Source organism: Trifolium pratense, linkage group LG2 (genome assembly GCF_020283565.1).
Source record: "Trifolium pratense cultivar HEN17-A07 linkage group LG2, ARS_RC_1.1, whole genome shotgun sequence".
Classification (NCBI taxonomy): Eukaryota; Viridiplantae; Streptophyta; class Magnoliopsida; order Fabales; family Fabaceae; genus Trifolium; species Trifolium pratense.
In genome coordinates this window covers 41,582,682-41,595,739 of record NC_060060.1, presented here as the reverse complement: position 1 = coordinate 41,595,739, position 13,058 = coordinate 41,582,682, and the positions used below count along the sequence as shown (strand labels likewise).

At 32.3% G+C, this 13,058-nt stretch overlaps 2 protein-coding genes and 1 non-coding gene across 3 annotated transcripts; 2 read left to right on the top strand and 1 right to left on the bottom strand.

The window, feature by feature from the left end:
• The first annotated feature begins 2,516 nt into the window (after positions 1 to 2,516).
• LOC123908759 lies at positions 2,517 to 7,278 on the top strand. Its single transcript, XM_045959480.1, has 3 exons — positions 2,517 to 3,570; positions 5,819 to 6,361; positions 6,915 to 7,278. The coding sequence occupies exons 1-3, from the start codon at positions 2,719 to 2,721 to the stop codon at positions 7,014 to 7,016; spliced, it is 1,497 nt and encodes a 498-aa protein (XP_045815436.1). The 5' UTR covers positions 2,517 to 2,718; the 3' UTR covers positions 7,017 to 7,278.
• A 1,979-nt stretch (positions 7,279 to 9,257) lies between these two features.
• Positions 9,258 to 11,332, top strand: LOC123909843 (phosphoglycerate mutase-like protein AT74H). Its single transcript, XM_045960767.1, has 5 exons — positions 9,258 to 9,905; positions 10,023 to 10,142; positions 10,375 to 10,588; positions 10,890 to 10,970; positions 11,076 to 11,332. The coding sequence occupies exons 1-5, from the start codon at positions 9,359 to 9,361 to the stop codon at positions 11,179 to 11,181; spliced, it is 1,068 nt and encodes a 355-aa protein (XP_045816723.1). The 5' UTR covers positions 9,258 to 9,358; the 3' UTR covers positions 11,182 to 11,332.
• Positions 11,333 to 11,533: 201 nt separating this feature from the next.
• TRNAA-AGC lies at positions 11,534 to 11,606 on the bottom strand. The gene has a single exon. It is a non-coding gene; the product is annotated as a tRNA-Ala (tRNA).
• Between the last annotated feature and the right edge of the window lie 1,452 nt (positions 11,607 to 13,058).

Below are 13,058 nucleotides of genomic sequence, written 5' to 3'. Positions count from 1 at the left end.
TATTCTCCAAGAAAAAACTAGTTGCTTCAAGCAGGGTTTATATGATTTGTATCATTATAGTATAAGGACATTTTTGTTTGTATATTGTATCTAGTTTTTCATGTCTTCATCTATAATAATAATAGTTTGAATTGGGTTTAGAAAGTGTTTGTTCCATTCCACTTCCTTATATCCTCTACAACAATCAATTGTTAATAGAGTTTTTTGTGTGCATGTCTAATGTTAAGAGTTAACATAGGTCTCTTGGGGAAAAGAATTCGTGTTCGATTCCTAGAGCAGGTCAATTAAGGCTCGATCCATTTTCATGTGTCAAAAACGGAAATTAGTTCCATAGTGGTCCAGAGGATATAAGCGCTTGTCCCATACGGACCTCTCGTGTGAAGTGAAAAGCACTTAATTCGAATAGATATCAAAGGTTTTAATTAATTATGGTAAATTAGAAAGAAAAAAAAAATAGAAGATCGTAATTGATTCAAAAAGAATCGATCTAAATCACATACGAGAGAGCTCACAAGTGTAATTAGGTCTAATGTTTATGGCAAATGCTAAATGATATCAAGTATTGATGAAAAAACAACCGAAAAATTTAGATTTAAATGTATTTTTTATCTTCTATTTTTACTTGTTCACGATGTGGCACCGAAACAGAGAATAGTCCTCGTGGCCGATTCAAACGACCGAAGCTTGAGTGAAAGAAAAAAAAAACAAAAAGCTAAAGCCTTAATTAGTGTTATTTTCTGTCAAAATAAGGATTTCAAAGAACAACTACAAAGCAAAATTATGTGAAAACAATGTTACAACATACATACAAAAAACTTCCATTGAAAGCAACAGCCGTTGACTAAAGTACAAAAATATATGTTGTTTAGCAATGACAATATGGTACGGAATAGAAATGTATTTTTTTTCATTCACTTTTCCTTAATAAGGTATTGACTTCTTTTATGGGTTAAGAAACTTTCATTTAATTTTATTAAGCAAAAGTAACATAGCTAAAGAAAAATAAGTTTCATCTGAAATTAGAGTTTTAAGAGGGAAAGTTATGATGCTAATCAGTATAAAACTATATACATTTATATAAAAGTTATAGAGATATTCTAGTATATATTAACAAAACTTAAATTAGGAACTTGTATGGTAATCTTGTTTTGTATTGTATTTGCATTTGGTGATTAACAAGATAATTGAAAGAAAAGCCAAAATTAGTGACTAATCTACTTGTAGATGATGATGAAGAGTTGTTTAGTGAGATATTGTCACTAGGAACTATATTGAAAACACAAGTTAACCTACTCAAAATGTAAAAATAGATTACCAAGGGTTTATTGATTTGTTGTTTATGGTTTATAATGTAGCCCGACAGCAATGTACTAGAAATTTAGATTTTTCCAAAGATTGGAAACTTAGACGTTTCTCTTACTCTGATAACGAATTGTCTTGTAGATTATCTATCCAATTAAATCATGCATGTTAAGGGGGCCTCAAAGTACAATGAGCTAATTGATCATTCAAGAACTATGAAAAAACAATGAGCTAATTAATCATCCAAGACTTTAAGAAGATAAGACGATTTGGTCTACTAAAAAATAAGGAATTGGCGAAAACAATTTTACTTGTACTGTGTTTGAATTTAAAATTGTTTTTGGGATTGGATAAACTAAGGGACAAAAGACGGGACAAAAACTAAAATCGTTCTCCCGCACTGAACAACAAAACAACACAACATGACGATTTTTTGTCCGCTGCATAAGTTGTCTAAAATATCAAAATAACCTTTAGTCCATCAAATAACGTACAAGACAAAATTTATTCAATAACTTAAACCTGACTTAAATGTTTGTTTTATGTTGTTATGTCATAATCTATTTTGTCAAGTATTTGCATTTTGCATATCAAACGAACTCATAAAGTGTATGAATCACTTATCTTGTTTGGACATGTTTATAATGACGGTATAGTTTGACAAAATTACATACAATTTGATTTTGTTGAAGTATTAAAGTAAAATATTTGCAAATTCATGGTCGCTCACCGCAAACTGGTTTCAACCGAATTCCTTGAAGAAAATCCAAATATGTAAAAAAAAAAAAATCCAAATACTCAAAAATTTGAGTCCTAGCTTCACCACTAATTACACAACTAAATATACATTTATAATCGATCCACTCATCTCATAATTCATTTGTTTCATTCACTGATAGTATGGAATTGAAATTAAGACAGTTACTATCTCAATGCAGTAACTAATTTTGACAGCTGGATTAGAAATGAATGCCAAGATCTTATACTTTATGAAATTATTAAAATCCAAATTGTATATTCAAAACTGTTAAATAAAATAAAAAATGGACAATCATGTGTGTATATATACTACCAATTATAGAATTAATATAGTTTCACAAAATCAAAGACTATCTGAACATTTAAATGCAAAGTCCCCACAAAACATTTAACTAGTTAGCACAGAAAAATATTGGTATGGTATATATTGTGATATACTTTCTTTCATAATAACAGCAGCGCGTGCAACCTGTCACCTCTGCATGCTCTGCTCTCTCTCTCAACTTTACCTTCTTCACCTCCCCCCTCTCTGTTTTCCTTTCCTTGCACCCCCTCTCTGTTTTCCTTTCCTCATACCTCATTTTATCCATTTCATATAACTTATTTACTTCTAAAATAAATTCAAGATTCTAACATTGTTAATACAAAAACAAAAAAATGAAAGATTCAGAAAAACTAACTCCAATTTCAGTGAGTCCAATGCAATTACAACAAAGATCATCACATTCACATTCAAATTCAACAAAGCTTATGCTATGGTTAATCCTCTCTGTTTCTTTAACCTACTTCATCTACACTCTCAAACTTGTTTCCACTCCAAGCTCCTGCAACCACAACCACACTCCATTCACCGTCAACCACCACTCTTCCATTTCCACCACCGTCAACACAACCAATTTCACTTCCACTACACCAACAAACCTCCACCACGTCGTATTCGGCATCGCGGCATCATCAAAACTCTGGGAACAGAGAAAAAACTACATAAAACTCTGGTACAATTCAAAAAAAATGCGAGGAATAGTTTGGTTAGATGATACAGTAAAAACCGATCCAAACGAAGATCTTCCACCGGTGAAAATTTCCACCGACACTTCGAATTTTCCATACACAAACAAACAAGGTCATCGATCAGCGATTCGGATTTCGCGAATTGTGTCCGAAACGCTGCGTTTAGGACTTAAAGATGTGAGATGGTTTGTAATGGGAGATGACGACACCGTTTTTGTAACGGAGAATTTAATTAGGGTTTTGAATAAGTATGATTATAATGAGTTTTATTATATTGGGAGTTTATCGGAGAGTCATTTGCAGAATATATATTTTTCTTATGGTATGGCTTATGGTGGTGGTGGATTTGCGATTAGTTATCCATTAGCGAAAGCACTTGTGAAAATGCAGGATCGGTGTATTCATAGATATCCTGGTTTGTATGGTTCTGATGATCGAATGCAAGCTTGTATGGCTGAACTTGGTGTTCCACTTACTAAAGAAATTGGTTTTCATCAGGTACATTTTCTTTCTCATTAACTTTTCTTAATTAATTAATCATTTTTTTTCTACCTGGTTCGCGGTCAGTTTTGACTTTCGGTCTCCTCCCAAATGGCAGAATTGCCAATTTCGGGGATCGGATAATCCTCTATCATTAATTAATCATTAGTCACATATGGTAAAATGAGATTCATTAATAAATTACCGTTATTTAATTAATACACTTTATTGATAATCTTCAAAATAAGACAAATATCATTAAAAAATAAGACAAATAATATTGAGAAATTAATACCATGACCGGCTCATGGGCCAAGCCGTTTCAGCCAGGATTTTAGGTCTCAAAATTTTAATATAATAAAATTTAATTTAATAATAAATATAATTTATATATTTTTTGATAATATAAATATAATATGAAATATTATATACAAAATTTTGTTTGACATAATTAAAACTAGTTCTAAATTTTAATCAAAGTTCAAACCTTGGTCAAGTTCAAACCTTTGACTTTTGTTTTATTGTTTTTGTTTTAAAAGACCTCGCTATAAAAATAATTTACTTTAAACATTTAAATATGTTGGGTCAGTCTTGATAAAGTCGTAACATGAGACCGTCGCTATACTAGTATACTTCCATGTCTTTATGTGTCATTTAGTGCGAAATGTAGGACTATATAATATGAATGTGCATGTTTTTCTTACCCTATTGTAAACGCGTGATGTAGTTACAAGTTTGGACGATCTGATTTGAAATCATTGATTGTACTCGTATATAATTAATTTACGAATTGTATAATTTAAATAATCTGATCTCCTATAAACGGCTTAGACACAAGCAATGCGACTACATTATGAGAGAAGTGGGGATAAATCAGTGAATGGGTTGGAAAAAAAGAAGATAATGTGGGCCTATGTGATGGGCTTTTCTTAAATGTATATACTGTAGTGATGGGTGTGAATTACATCTTTCCTTCTGTTTTTTATGCTATGGGCACCTGCTCACTTTTACCGGATTTTGTCCCCCAGAAATGAATTATATAGTGTCGGTGTCTTCTTCAGTTGACCCTTTTTCCTGTTTTTCTTTTATTTTATGCATTCATTTGATACTAACGGTACTTAATTTATGAAACTTGTATTACTAAGATTTTGTTTTAATCCAAAAAATATATTTTGCTTAAAATGATACAAGCATTTAAACCAGAGACCTCGCAGTTGCGTATAAGTTTCAGTGGTGTTTGCTAGTAAAAATATAAATAATTGAATTTCAATCATACATTTTATAAATATGATATGCGCTGAATTGAAAAAATAAAGGAAAAAAGAAATATTTTTGTATGATTCAAAGTAGGTCCCGTGTTCTACCAAACTTTGCCTACAAGCACTAGTGACTTTACAAGTGTGGGCACTGTTTTGTGTCCTCTGCTGTTATATCAGAGACCATCCCTAATGATTATTAGATTGTCTTTGTATGCATGCATGATACTATTACTAGTATTATGATTTCAATAGTAACCTATTGATTATAATTGTTAAGTCGTTTGGTTGATCGGTTGTTGCTGAAATGGATTGATTTGAATTTGATAGTAATGTTTTGTTTCACTTATTCATGCTTCTTCTATTCACATAGGTTTCTTAAATTTCACTTGGTTTACCATTTTAGATTGCAATTCATGCAGAATGGAATTTTACCTATTCTGGCATTTTAACTTTGAACATGTTGTTTAGCTGTTGTCTGGTCAAAAGTTGAGCAGGTAAGGCCAAGTGGTAAACTACAAAAGATAAGCACTTTTAATGTTTTTCCACCAAACTAGGTCTTTTATTTAGTCTCTCTTTATTAATTAGGTGGGAAAACAATAATTTTAATTTTTTAGTTCTTTCTTGATTTTGGATGTTAGCAAATTTTGGAGAGTCATGTCTTCAATTTTGTTGAAAATAAAAGTCTCACTTTGTAAGCAATGTGCAGTAAAAATTCAATCTTTTTTTTAGAAGTTTTAGATCATGAACATCCAACATTAGACACTAAACCTAATATGCAAAACAATCCTCAAATTTGGCTTGTGCTAAAATGTAACAAATTTTCTTATTGGTATAATAGGAGTTGTGTACCTTGATGTAGTTTGATTATGTGTATATACACAAATTGGCCATTGTAATATGTTAAATTAATTAAACTTTGATTATTAAAAAACATGATTCAGCGAATTCATCCTTGCTATTGTGCTAGGTTTGACACTGATAGCCATGTCATGTGTTTGTTGAAACAGTATGATGTATATGGGAACCTGTTTGGGCTTCTTGCGGCTCATCCAGTGACTCCATTGGTATCGCTACACCATCTTGATGTCGTTGAGCCGATCTTCCCCAATGCTACAAGAGTAGAAGCACTTCAACGCCTTACAATACCAATGAAGCTTGACTCAGCAGGACTCATTCAACAATCAATCTGCTACGATAAAGAAAAGAAGTGGACGATTTCGGTCTCATGGGGTTTTGCTGTTCAGATATTTCGCGGAATATTTTCACCCCGCGAAATTGAAATGCCTTCAAGAACATTCCTCAATTGGTATAGAAGAGCTGATTACACTGCTTATGCTTTCAACACACGTCCTGTTACTCGAAACCCGTGTCAGAAGCCTTTTGTGTTTTACCTTTCAAAGGCGAAACTCAATTCTACAATACAACAGACAGTTAGTGAATATGAAAGGCATCGTGTTCCTCATCCAGCATGCCGATGGAAAATGGCCGATCCTTCTGCTCTTGACAAAGTTGTTGTATATAAGAAACCAGACCCACATCTATGGGATAGGGTATGTTCTTCTTCTCTTGCCACATCAATTTTCCTTTGATATACACTATGAAGCAATTGCACATATACGTACACTGGCGATTTGGATTTGCTACAGTCAGCAATTTTAAGCATTTAAAAAGTCAGCATATCGTGTATAATTTGAGAAAATACTGATGTTGACTACCGCCAACATACAAATCGTGTGAATGCATGAATTGCTGACTACAACAAATCCAAATCTGAATACCTAACACAACACTGACACCAACACGTCGACACTAGTAATAATTTGAGAAAATAGAAGAATTGAACGTAAACATATTTGTCATCATCGTATCGTCGTCACCGACAAGTATAAGACAGAAACATGCTCTAAATCTAAAGTATCAGTATGCTACATACGATATATATTAGGATGTTATTACTAATGTTTTGCATATTGTTTTGACTTTTGAGTGTATTTTAGGCTTCTAGCTTTGACTTTCAAGAACTAATTTTGGCATCAGGTGTTGAAAAATCAATGTTACATAATTTCTTTGGCTTTTTGCTGATATATTAAATATACTTGGCAGGCTCCAAGGAGAAACTGTTGCAGAGTGATGAAGTCAAATAAGAAAGGAAGAATGGTGATGGATGTTGGTAAATGTAAAGATGGTGAGGTCAGTGAACCTTAATTGTAACTTGTGAACCGATCAATATTAGGATCTTGTCTATATTAATTCTTTGTTTTTATTTCTTTCATTTATTGAATCTAAATGTCAAATTTTGTCATTTTCCCTAAAATGGTTTTTTTTTTTTTTTTGGATAAGCAAAATATTCCCTAAAATGGGATTGGTTGTGGAAAGAAGATATGTGGTCAAAAAATTGTAATTTATAATCATATTAGACACACATTGTAATTTAATTTACTGAAATAAAGTTCAATTTTTAATTTTACTATTCCTTGCTGGAGTTTTTACATCTTTAAAATTCAGATATGATCCATTTTAAAACTCGGTATCCGGTTTAAAAACCGACTAATCCGAGGGGACCAATCTCACCGCCTATTTGTGGGGCCCATTTAAAGTCAACGTTTTTTTTTGTTATATATGGACTAGTCCACTAAAATTGGCACCAGAATGAATTGAATCTGAGACCGTTAGAGGAGCACACTCCAAGGTTGAAAACCACTAGTCCAACCAAATGGTTTAACATATTATATATTACTAAGATGTTTTCATGAATCTGTTTTCAAGACATTGAAAACAAAAACGATTTTGCTGTAAATATCTGTCATACCAATCATCAAAATCTGTCCTCTGCTTATAAACACACCATACTGTTGGGTAATGCATGCAGCCAAAAGAAATTTTTGGTGCCAACTTTAGAATTAGTGTTTTTTATTCATTCTTTTGGATCACATGTGATAGATATTCAGAAGCAGAGAGGAATATGGACAATGAAAAGCCAAATTTCAGTATCCAACCTCTAATTAATAGCAGAATAATAGTGTCAAAATTTGCCTCTATACTATAAATCATGAATTGGGGACCAACAAGATACTAATGTTAAAAACGCAGTGGCTGCAGTAGTGCTTGGCATTTCTTGGAGAACCTTATCAGTTAACACTTTATTTTTGTCTCATTTCTAAATATAATAAAGACATTGTGATATTTTCACATTTTACTTTCATATCCACAATGAAGTTTTCATTTACCCTTATGACCATAGAAGGCTCATGTGATTTTCATTTTCTTTTTGAGAAATTTTGGCATGTTCATGGATATAAAACATTGCATTTGGGCACAGAAAATCAAATATGACACATAGTTAGTGTAACTGTTGTAACTGCATTACCACCAACAATTCCATTCTCTCATGAATCATACATTCAAATTTTCTATATTTTCTGCATCTGCACTATCTCATATAAGGTGTTTTTGGCTTTTTCCTCACATAACATCTCTCTCTATTTTGTCTTTTAATTTATTGAAGTTTATACTAAATGTAGGGATCTAAAGTTGTTTCCAACTCCAGGTCATTACGTTTAGTATATATTAATTTGCTATCTATGCTCAAAGTGATGTAATACAAAAATTATATTTATTTAGCATATTTTTAATTTGTATAGGCGTGTAGCACACTTTTTTTTTGGTTTTCTAGCACATACATACATACATTTTTTATTCTTTTGAATAGTATTATGGATTGGGCCATTGTTCAATCTGGTGAAGAAACGCAGCCCAACTTGTTAATACCCATCTCTAAGAATTGTTCTCTTTCCACCTCCCGTGTTTGTTTTCTACCCCATGTTTCAACTTTTGCTCTTGGATAAATATTTCGAAACGCGTTTTCTGAATTTTTTTGCCTTGGAAAAAACTTCAAAATGTATTTTTCGAATTTGAACTAGAAAAACTTCGGAAAACTTCGAAAAACATATTCCAAAGTTTTTACACAATGGCACAAATGGAAAAACGGGGTAGAAAAGAAACACAGGGGTGAGAAGAGAAAAATTTCATCTCTAATATACAAAAATAACACCGTGTCTAGGAGAATAGTTGGTCAAACCGTGTGATTAAATCGCAACCCTATGATGGCAATCAAACAACTTAAGATTCACGTTAAATCGCAACCCTATTATATTTTCTCGCTATAAACTATCACTGACTTGAATGTTAAAGTGATGCACGTAGACCATCGATGAGTATAGTCCCCATCCTCGTCCTCCTCATCCAAGCAATTTTGGTCATGTCTTTAGTTCCACTCTGAATCAAAAAGTAACAAATAAAGTTTAAGTTTTTTCTTGTATTCCTCCATTTTGAAGCATAAAACAAAATGTTTTCAAGCTCAAGGTACATGACATAGCAAATAGAACCCCACACTTAAACCGCCACTTGTCAATACATATGGACTACTTGGTCTATCAATCATGATATCTGATATTTTAAATTCATGTCAACCACAAACATACACTTTCCTCCGTACTTATGGGTAAGAAATAAATATGTGACTAAGTAGAATTGCATTCAACCATATCATGGGCATTGCCATAGCATCACTACCTCTCTCAATATCTCAACAAAAACACCATAATATCAAACCCAATTCTAATCATTCTAAGACATACAACACATACTTACTAATCCAATGTTGTCACAACCAAACAGAACACAATCAACACATAGATTCACTGACCAACAACAATGTACATACTAGGTTTCCAGAGAAAAATCCTCTCATAAATCCTTTAGTAGCTTCCACTTTTGGTGTAGTACCTCCAAGGCCTAAAAGAATAATCCTTGTTAGACATGGAGAGAGTGAAGGAAACGTGGATGAAAGTGTTTACACAAGGGTACCTGATCCAAAAATTGGCCTTACTAAAAGAGGAAAAGTTCAAGCAGAGGAATGTGGACAAAGAATCAAGAACATGATTGAGAAAGATAGTGATGAAAATTGGCAACTCTACTTTTATGTGTCTCCATATAGAAGGACTCTGGAAACTTTGCAAAGTTTAGCTCGGCCTTTTGAACGCTCGAGAATTGCTGGTTTTAGAGAAGAGCCTCGCATTCGAGAACAAGATTTCGGTATTGATTAATGATTAGTTAATTGACTGATTTAAAAGTTTTGTTACATGGTTTAGTTTTTTGTATTGTATATTTTTAAATTTATTGATTGTTTCTTTTTGATTTATGTTATGTAAGGGAATTTTCAAAATAGAGAATTGATGAAAGTTGAAAAAGCGCAACGCAATCTTTACGGTCGTTTCTTTTACCGATTTCCAAATGGGGAATCTGCTGCTGATGTGTATGATAGAATCACCGGTATTATTAACTTTTATAAATAGTTATTTGTCACAATGGAATTGCATTTTTTTATATTGTTGAGTATGTTAAGTCGGTTGAGCCCTAACCGACTTTACATACTCGATTATTAAACATGGTCGATGAGCCTCAATCATAGTTATGCTGCGAGAGACATCAAATATATTGATGTCATGTGGTCGTAGACTTTTATTTAAAACCTTATAATGTTTGGTTTGATATTGATATTCAGGATTTAGAGAAACACTTAGAGCGGATATTAATATAGGACGGTATCAACCACCCGGAGAGAAGAATTTTGACGTGAACTTAGTCATCGTGTCACACGGTTTAACGCTTAGAGTTTTTCTCATGAGGTGGTACAAGTGGACAGTTGAACAGTTTGAGGGTCTTAACAACTTTAACAATGGAGGCGAGCTTGTCATGGAAAGGGGTTATGGTGGAAGGTAATTGATCGATATACTTCTTTTTATAACATCGATACTTCTTATTGAAGACAATTTTAAGTGTTTGACATATGTCAGTACATACAACTAATTCATTTTCTCAAATTAGTACTAGTGTCAGACACGTCAGTGTAGTATTCGGTATTTGTATTTGTGTATGTGACGGTGTTAATTAATCCTTTGTGTTTTTTACATTATTTGTAAGCTAAGGTTAATTAATTAGTTTCCATATAAATATGTTTATTAATATCTAATAGAATAGATTATGAAAAACTAAAAGTGGTAAACACAAATTTAACAGGTATAGCTTATTGATGCACCATGATGAACAAGAGTTAAGACAATTTGGATTGACTGATGAAATGCTGATTGATCAAGAATGGTAAGAATAGGATTATCATCCTAGTTATATATTTCATGAGCTTTGTTTTTTATAGGAAAATTTGATGAGTTATATGCTGACTTATATGATGGTTAATTTATGTAGGCATAAAATTTCTAGACCTGCTGATCTGAATTACGATTGTCCAATGGTGAATTCCTTCTTTCCTCATCTTCATGAAGAAACAAGCAGAATCCAACAACAAGGATAGTGAACCAACCAAAATTTGTAGCAACTTCATCATGGTCAATGATGGCAATGCATTGGCTGTATATATGGACTATGGAATAGTATATTTTTTGTAACATAGATAGAAAAAAGTTGTACAAATTTTTAGTAATTGAAGTAGATAATTTTGTATATTCTATCATTGTTGTGTAGGATTAGTTAATCAGTGTTAATTAAACCATTAAACAAACAATACTACCTTCTATACACGTACTTAGTTTTATCATACAAAATTATGAATCACAAATACAAATTAATGTAGCAGAAAGCCAGAAACTGGTAAGAAACAAGAAAAATAGCAGAATTTGAAAAAAAAAATGAAAAAAAGCGATATATGGAGATGCGGGGTATCGATCCCCGTACCTCTCGCATGCTAAGCGAGCGCTCTACCATCTGAGCTACATCCCCAATTGTTGTTGTTTTTCTGGATTAACAGTGATTGTAGTGTTTCTAACATTACTCTCACTCACTTGCTCAAAAATCTCTCTATCCTTGATAATCTTACCCTTAAACTTTAAGGAAAATGCTAAATAGTGCCCCCGGGGCACTGTTTAAGGAAGCAAATATAGTAATATGACATTGATCTTTGTGCAGTCAACGCCTCGAAAGTCTAAAAAGTATTATTTTCAATTTAAAAATTTCCTTTTTTGGTTTCCTTAACTAGTGCCCCGGGGGCACCGGTTAGCATAACCCAAACTTTAATCATCAATGGACAACCTTATTAAAAGAAAAAAGTCTGCCACAAAGTCACACACTTCTAGTAATTTTTATGAAAGGAATAAAAAGTTACTATCACAACTCTGAATACCACCCTTCAATTCAATGAATTTGCAAAAGTTCAACAAAATAATAGTAGATCTTAAGATATGTATTGGGTTGGTGTCTCATGTTTTTTTTTCAAAAAATAGCGATAAAAGTAACGAAAATTTTGACTTAGAAATCAAAATTTGAGTATTTTTTTTTTCGAGGAACTTTTTTTAATATTCTAAATATGTCTACTTAATAATCATTCAAAAATGCCAATATTTAATAGGACTAAAAATGCATACATAATAATTTTATAGACCAAAATATGCCAATTTTTTTGTAGGAACCAAAAATAAAATTTGATAATTTTATAGAACCAAAAACATATTCAATCTTTTATTCTTTTTTTCAAAAAACAAATCCCTATTATATCTCAAACAACTTTCGACCAAAAAACAAAAGCCCAAACAACCGCAACCATACATAGGTTTTCAAAACCCATATATGAGGCCCAAATTTGAATAAATACAATAGTGGTTTGGGTATAGTTTTTATTTTTTACAAAAATTTGGGTGTAATTAAATCTATTAAAATATATTTAGATGATATTTTTTTGTCATAGATAACTAACAAACATCATTGAAAATTCGCGCACACACAATTGTGAGATTTCATATTCGAACTTAGATAAAGATGTTCAATTTAACAATATAGACAACCTACAGGATATTAGCGGCCGTTTCCAGTTGTTATCCCCTCCCAAGGGTAGGTTCTTGCGTGTTACTCACCCGTCTGCCACCGAAAAATCAATTGAGATATAATTAATTCTATAACAGAAAACATGCAAAACTTGGAACTTGAATTTATGCCTTGCAAAGCGAGACTCATGCTGTAAAGTAAATCTATGACACATAACATGACATTATATAAGTGGTAACTTTTTCCTTCACACATGATTTCTTACTTTCTTTTATCATTTTTCTCTCATATTTAGACACCAATATCTACTACTAGTATAATACAGTCGCCAATCATAAAACGTGTTCTCACATGCCAATTTAACGAGAAATGTGGGAACCCAGCCAATTATCTTATGCAGTACAAAATATGTGC

Excerpts from the sequence above, each read along its gene's own strand:
- LOC123909843 (XM_045960767.1), top strand. The coding sequence starts at position 9,359 with ATGGGCATTGCCATAGCATCACTACCTCTCTCAATATCTCAACAAAAA. Across the intron at positions 9,906-10,022 it reads CATTCGAGAACAAGATTTCG|GGAATTTTCAAAATAGAGAA; the intron begins GTATTGATTAAT and ends ATGTTATGTAAG. Across the intron at positions 10,971-11,075 it reads ATGCTGATTGATCAAGAATG|GCATAAAATTTCTAGACCTG; the intron begins GTAAGAATAGGA and ends TAATTTATGTAG.
- LOC123908759 (XM_045959480.1), top strand. The coding sequence starts at position 2,719 with ATGAAAGATTCAGAAAAACTAACTCCAATTTCAGTGAGTCCAATGCAA. Across the intron at positions 3,571-5,818 it reads AAGAAATTGGTTTTCATCAG|TATGATGTATATGGGAACCT; the intron begins GTACATTTTCTT and ends TTGTTGAAACAG. Across the intron at positions 6,362-6,914 it reads ACCCACATCTATGGGATAGG|GCTCCAAGGAGAAACTGTTG; the intron begins GTATGTTCTTCT and ends TATACTTGGCAG.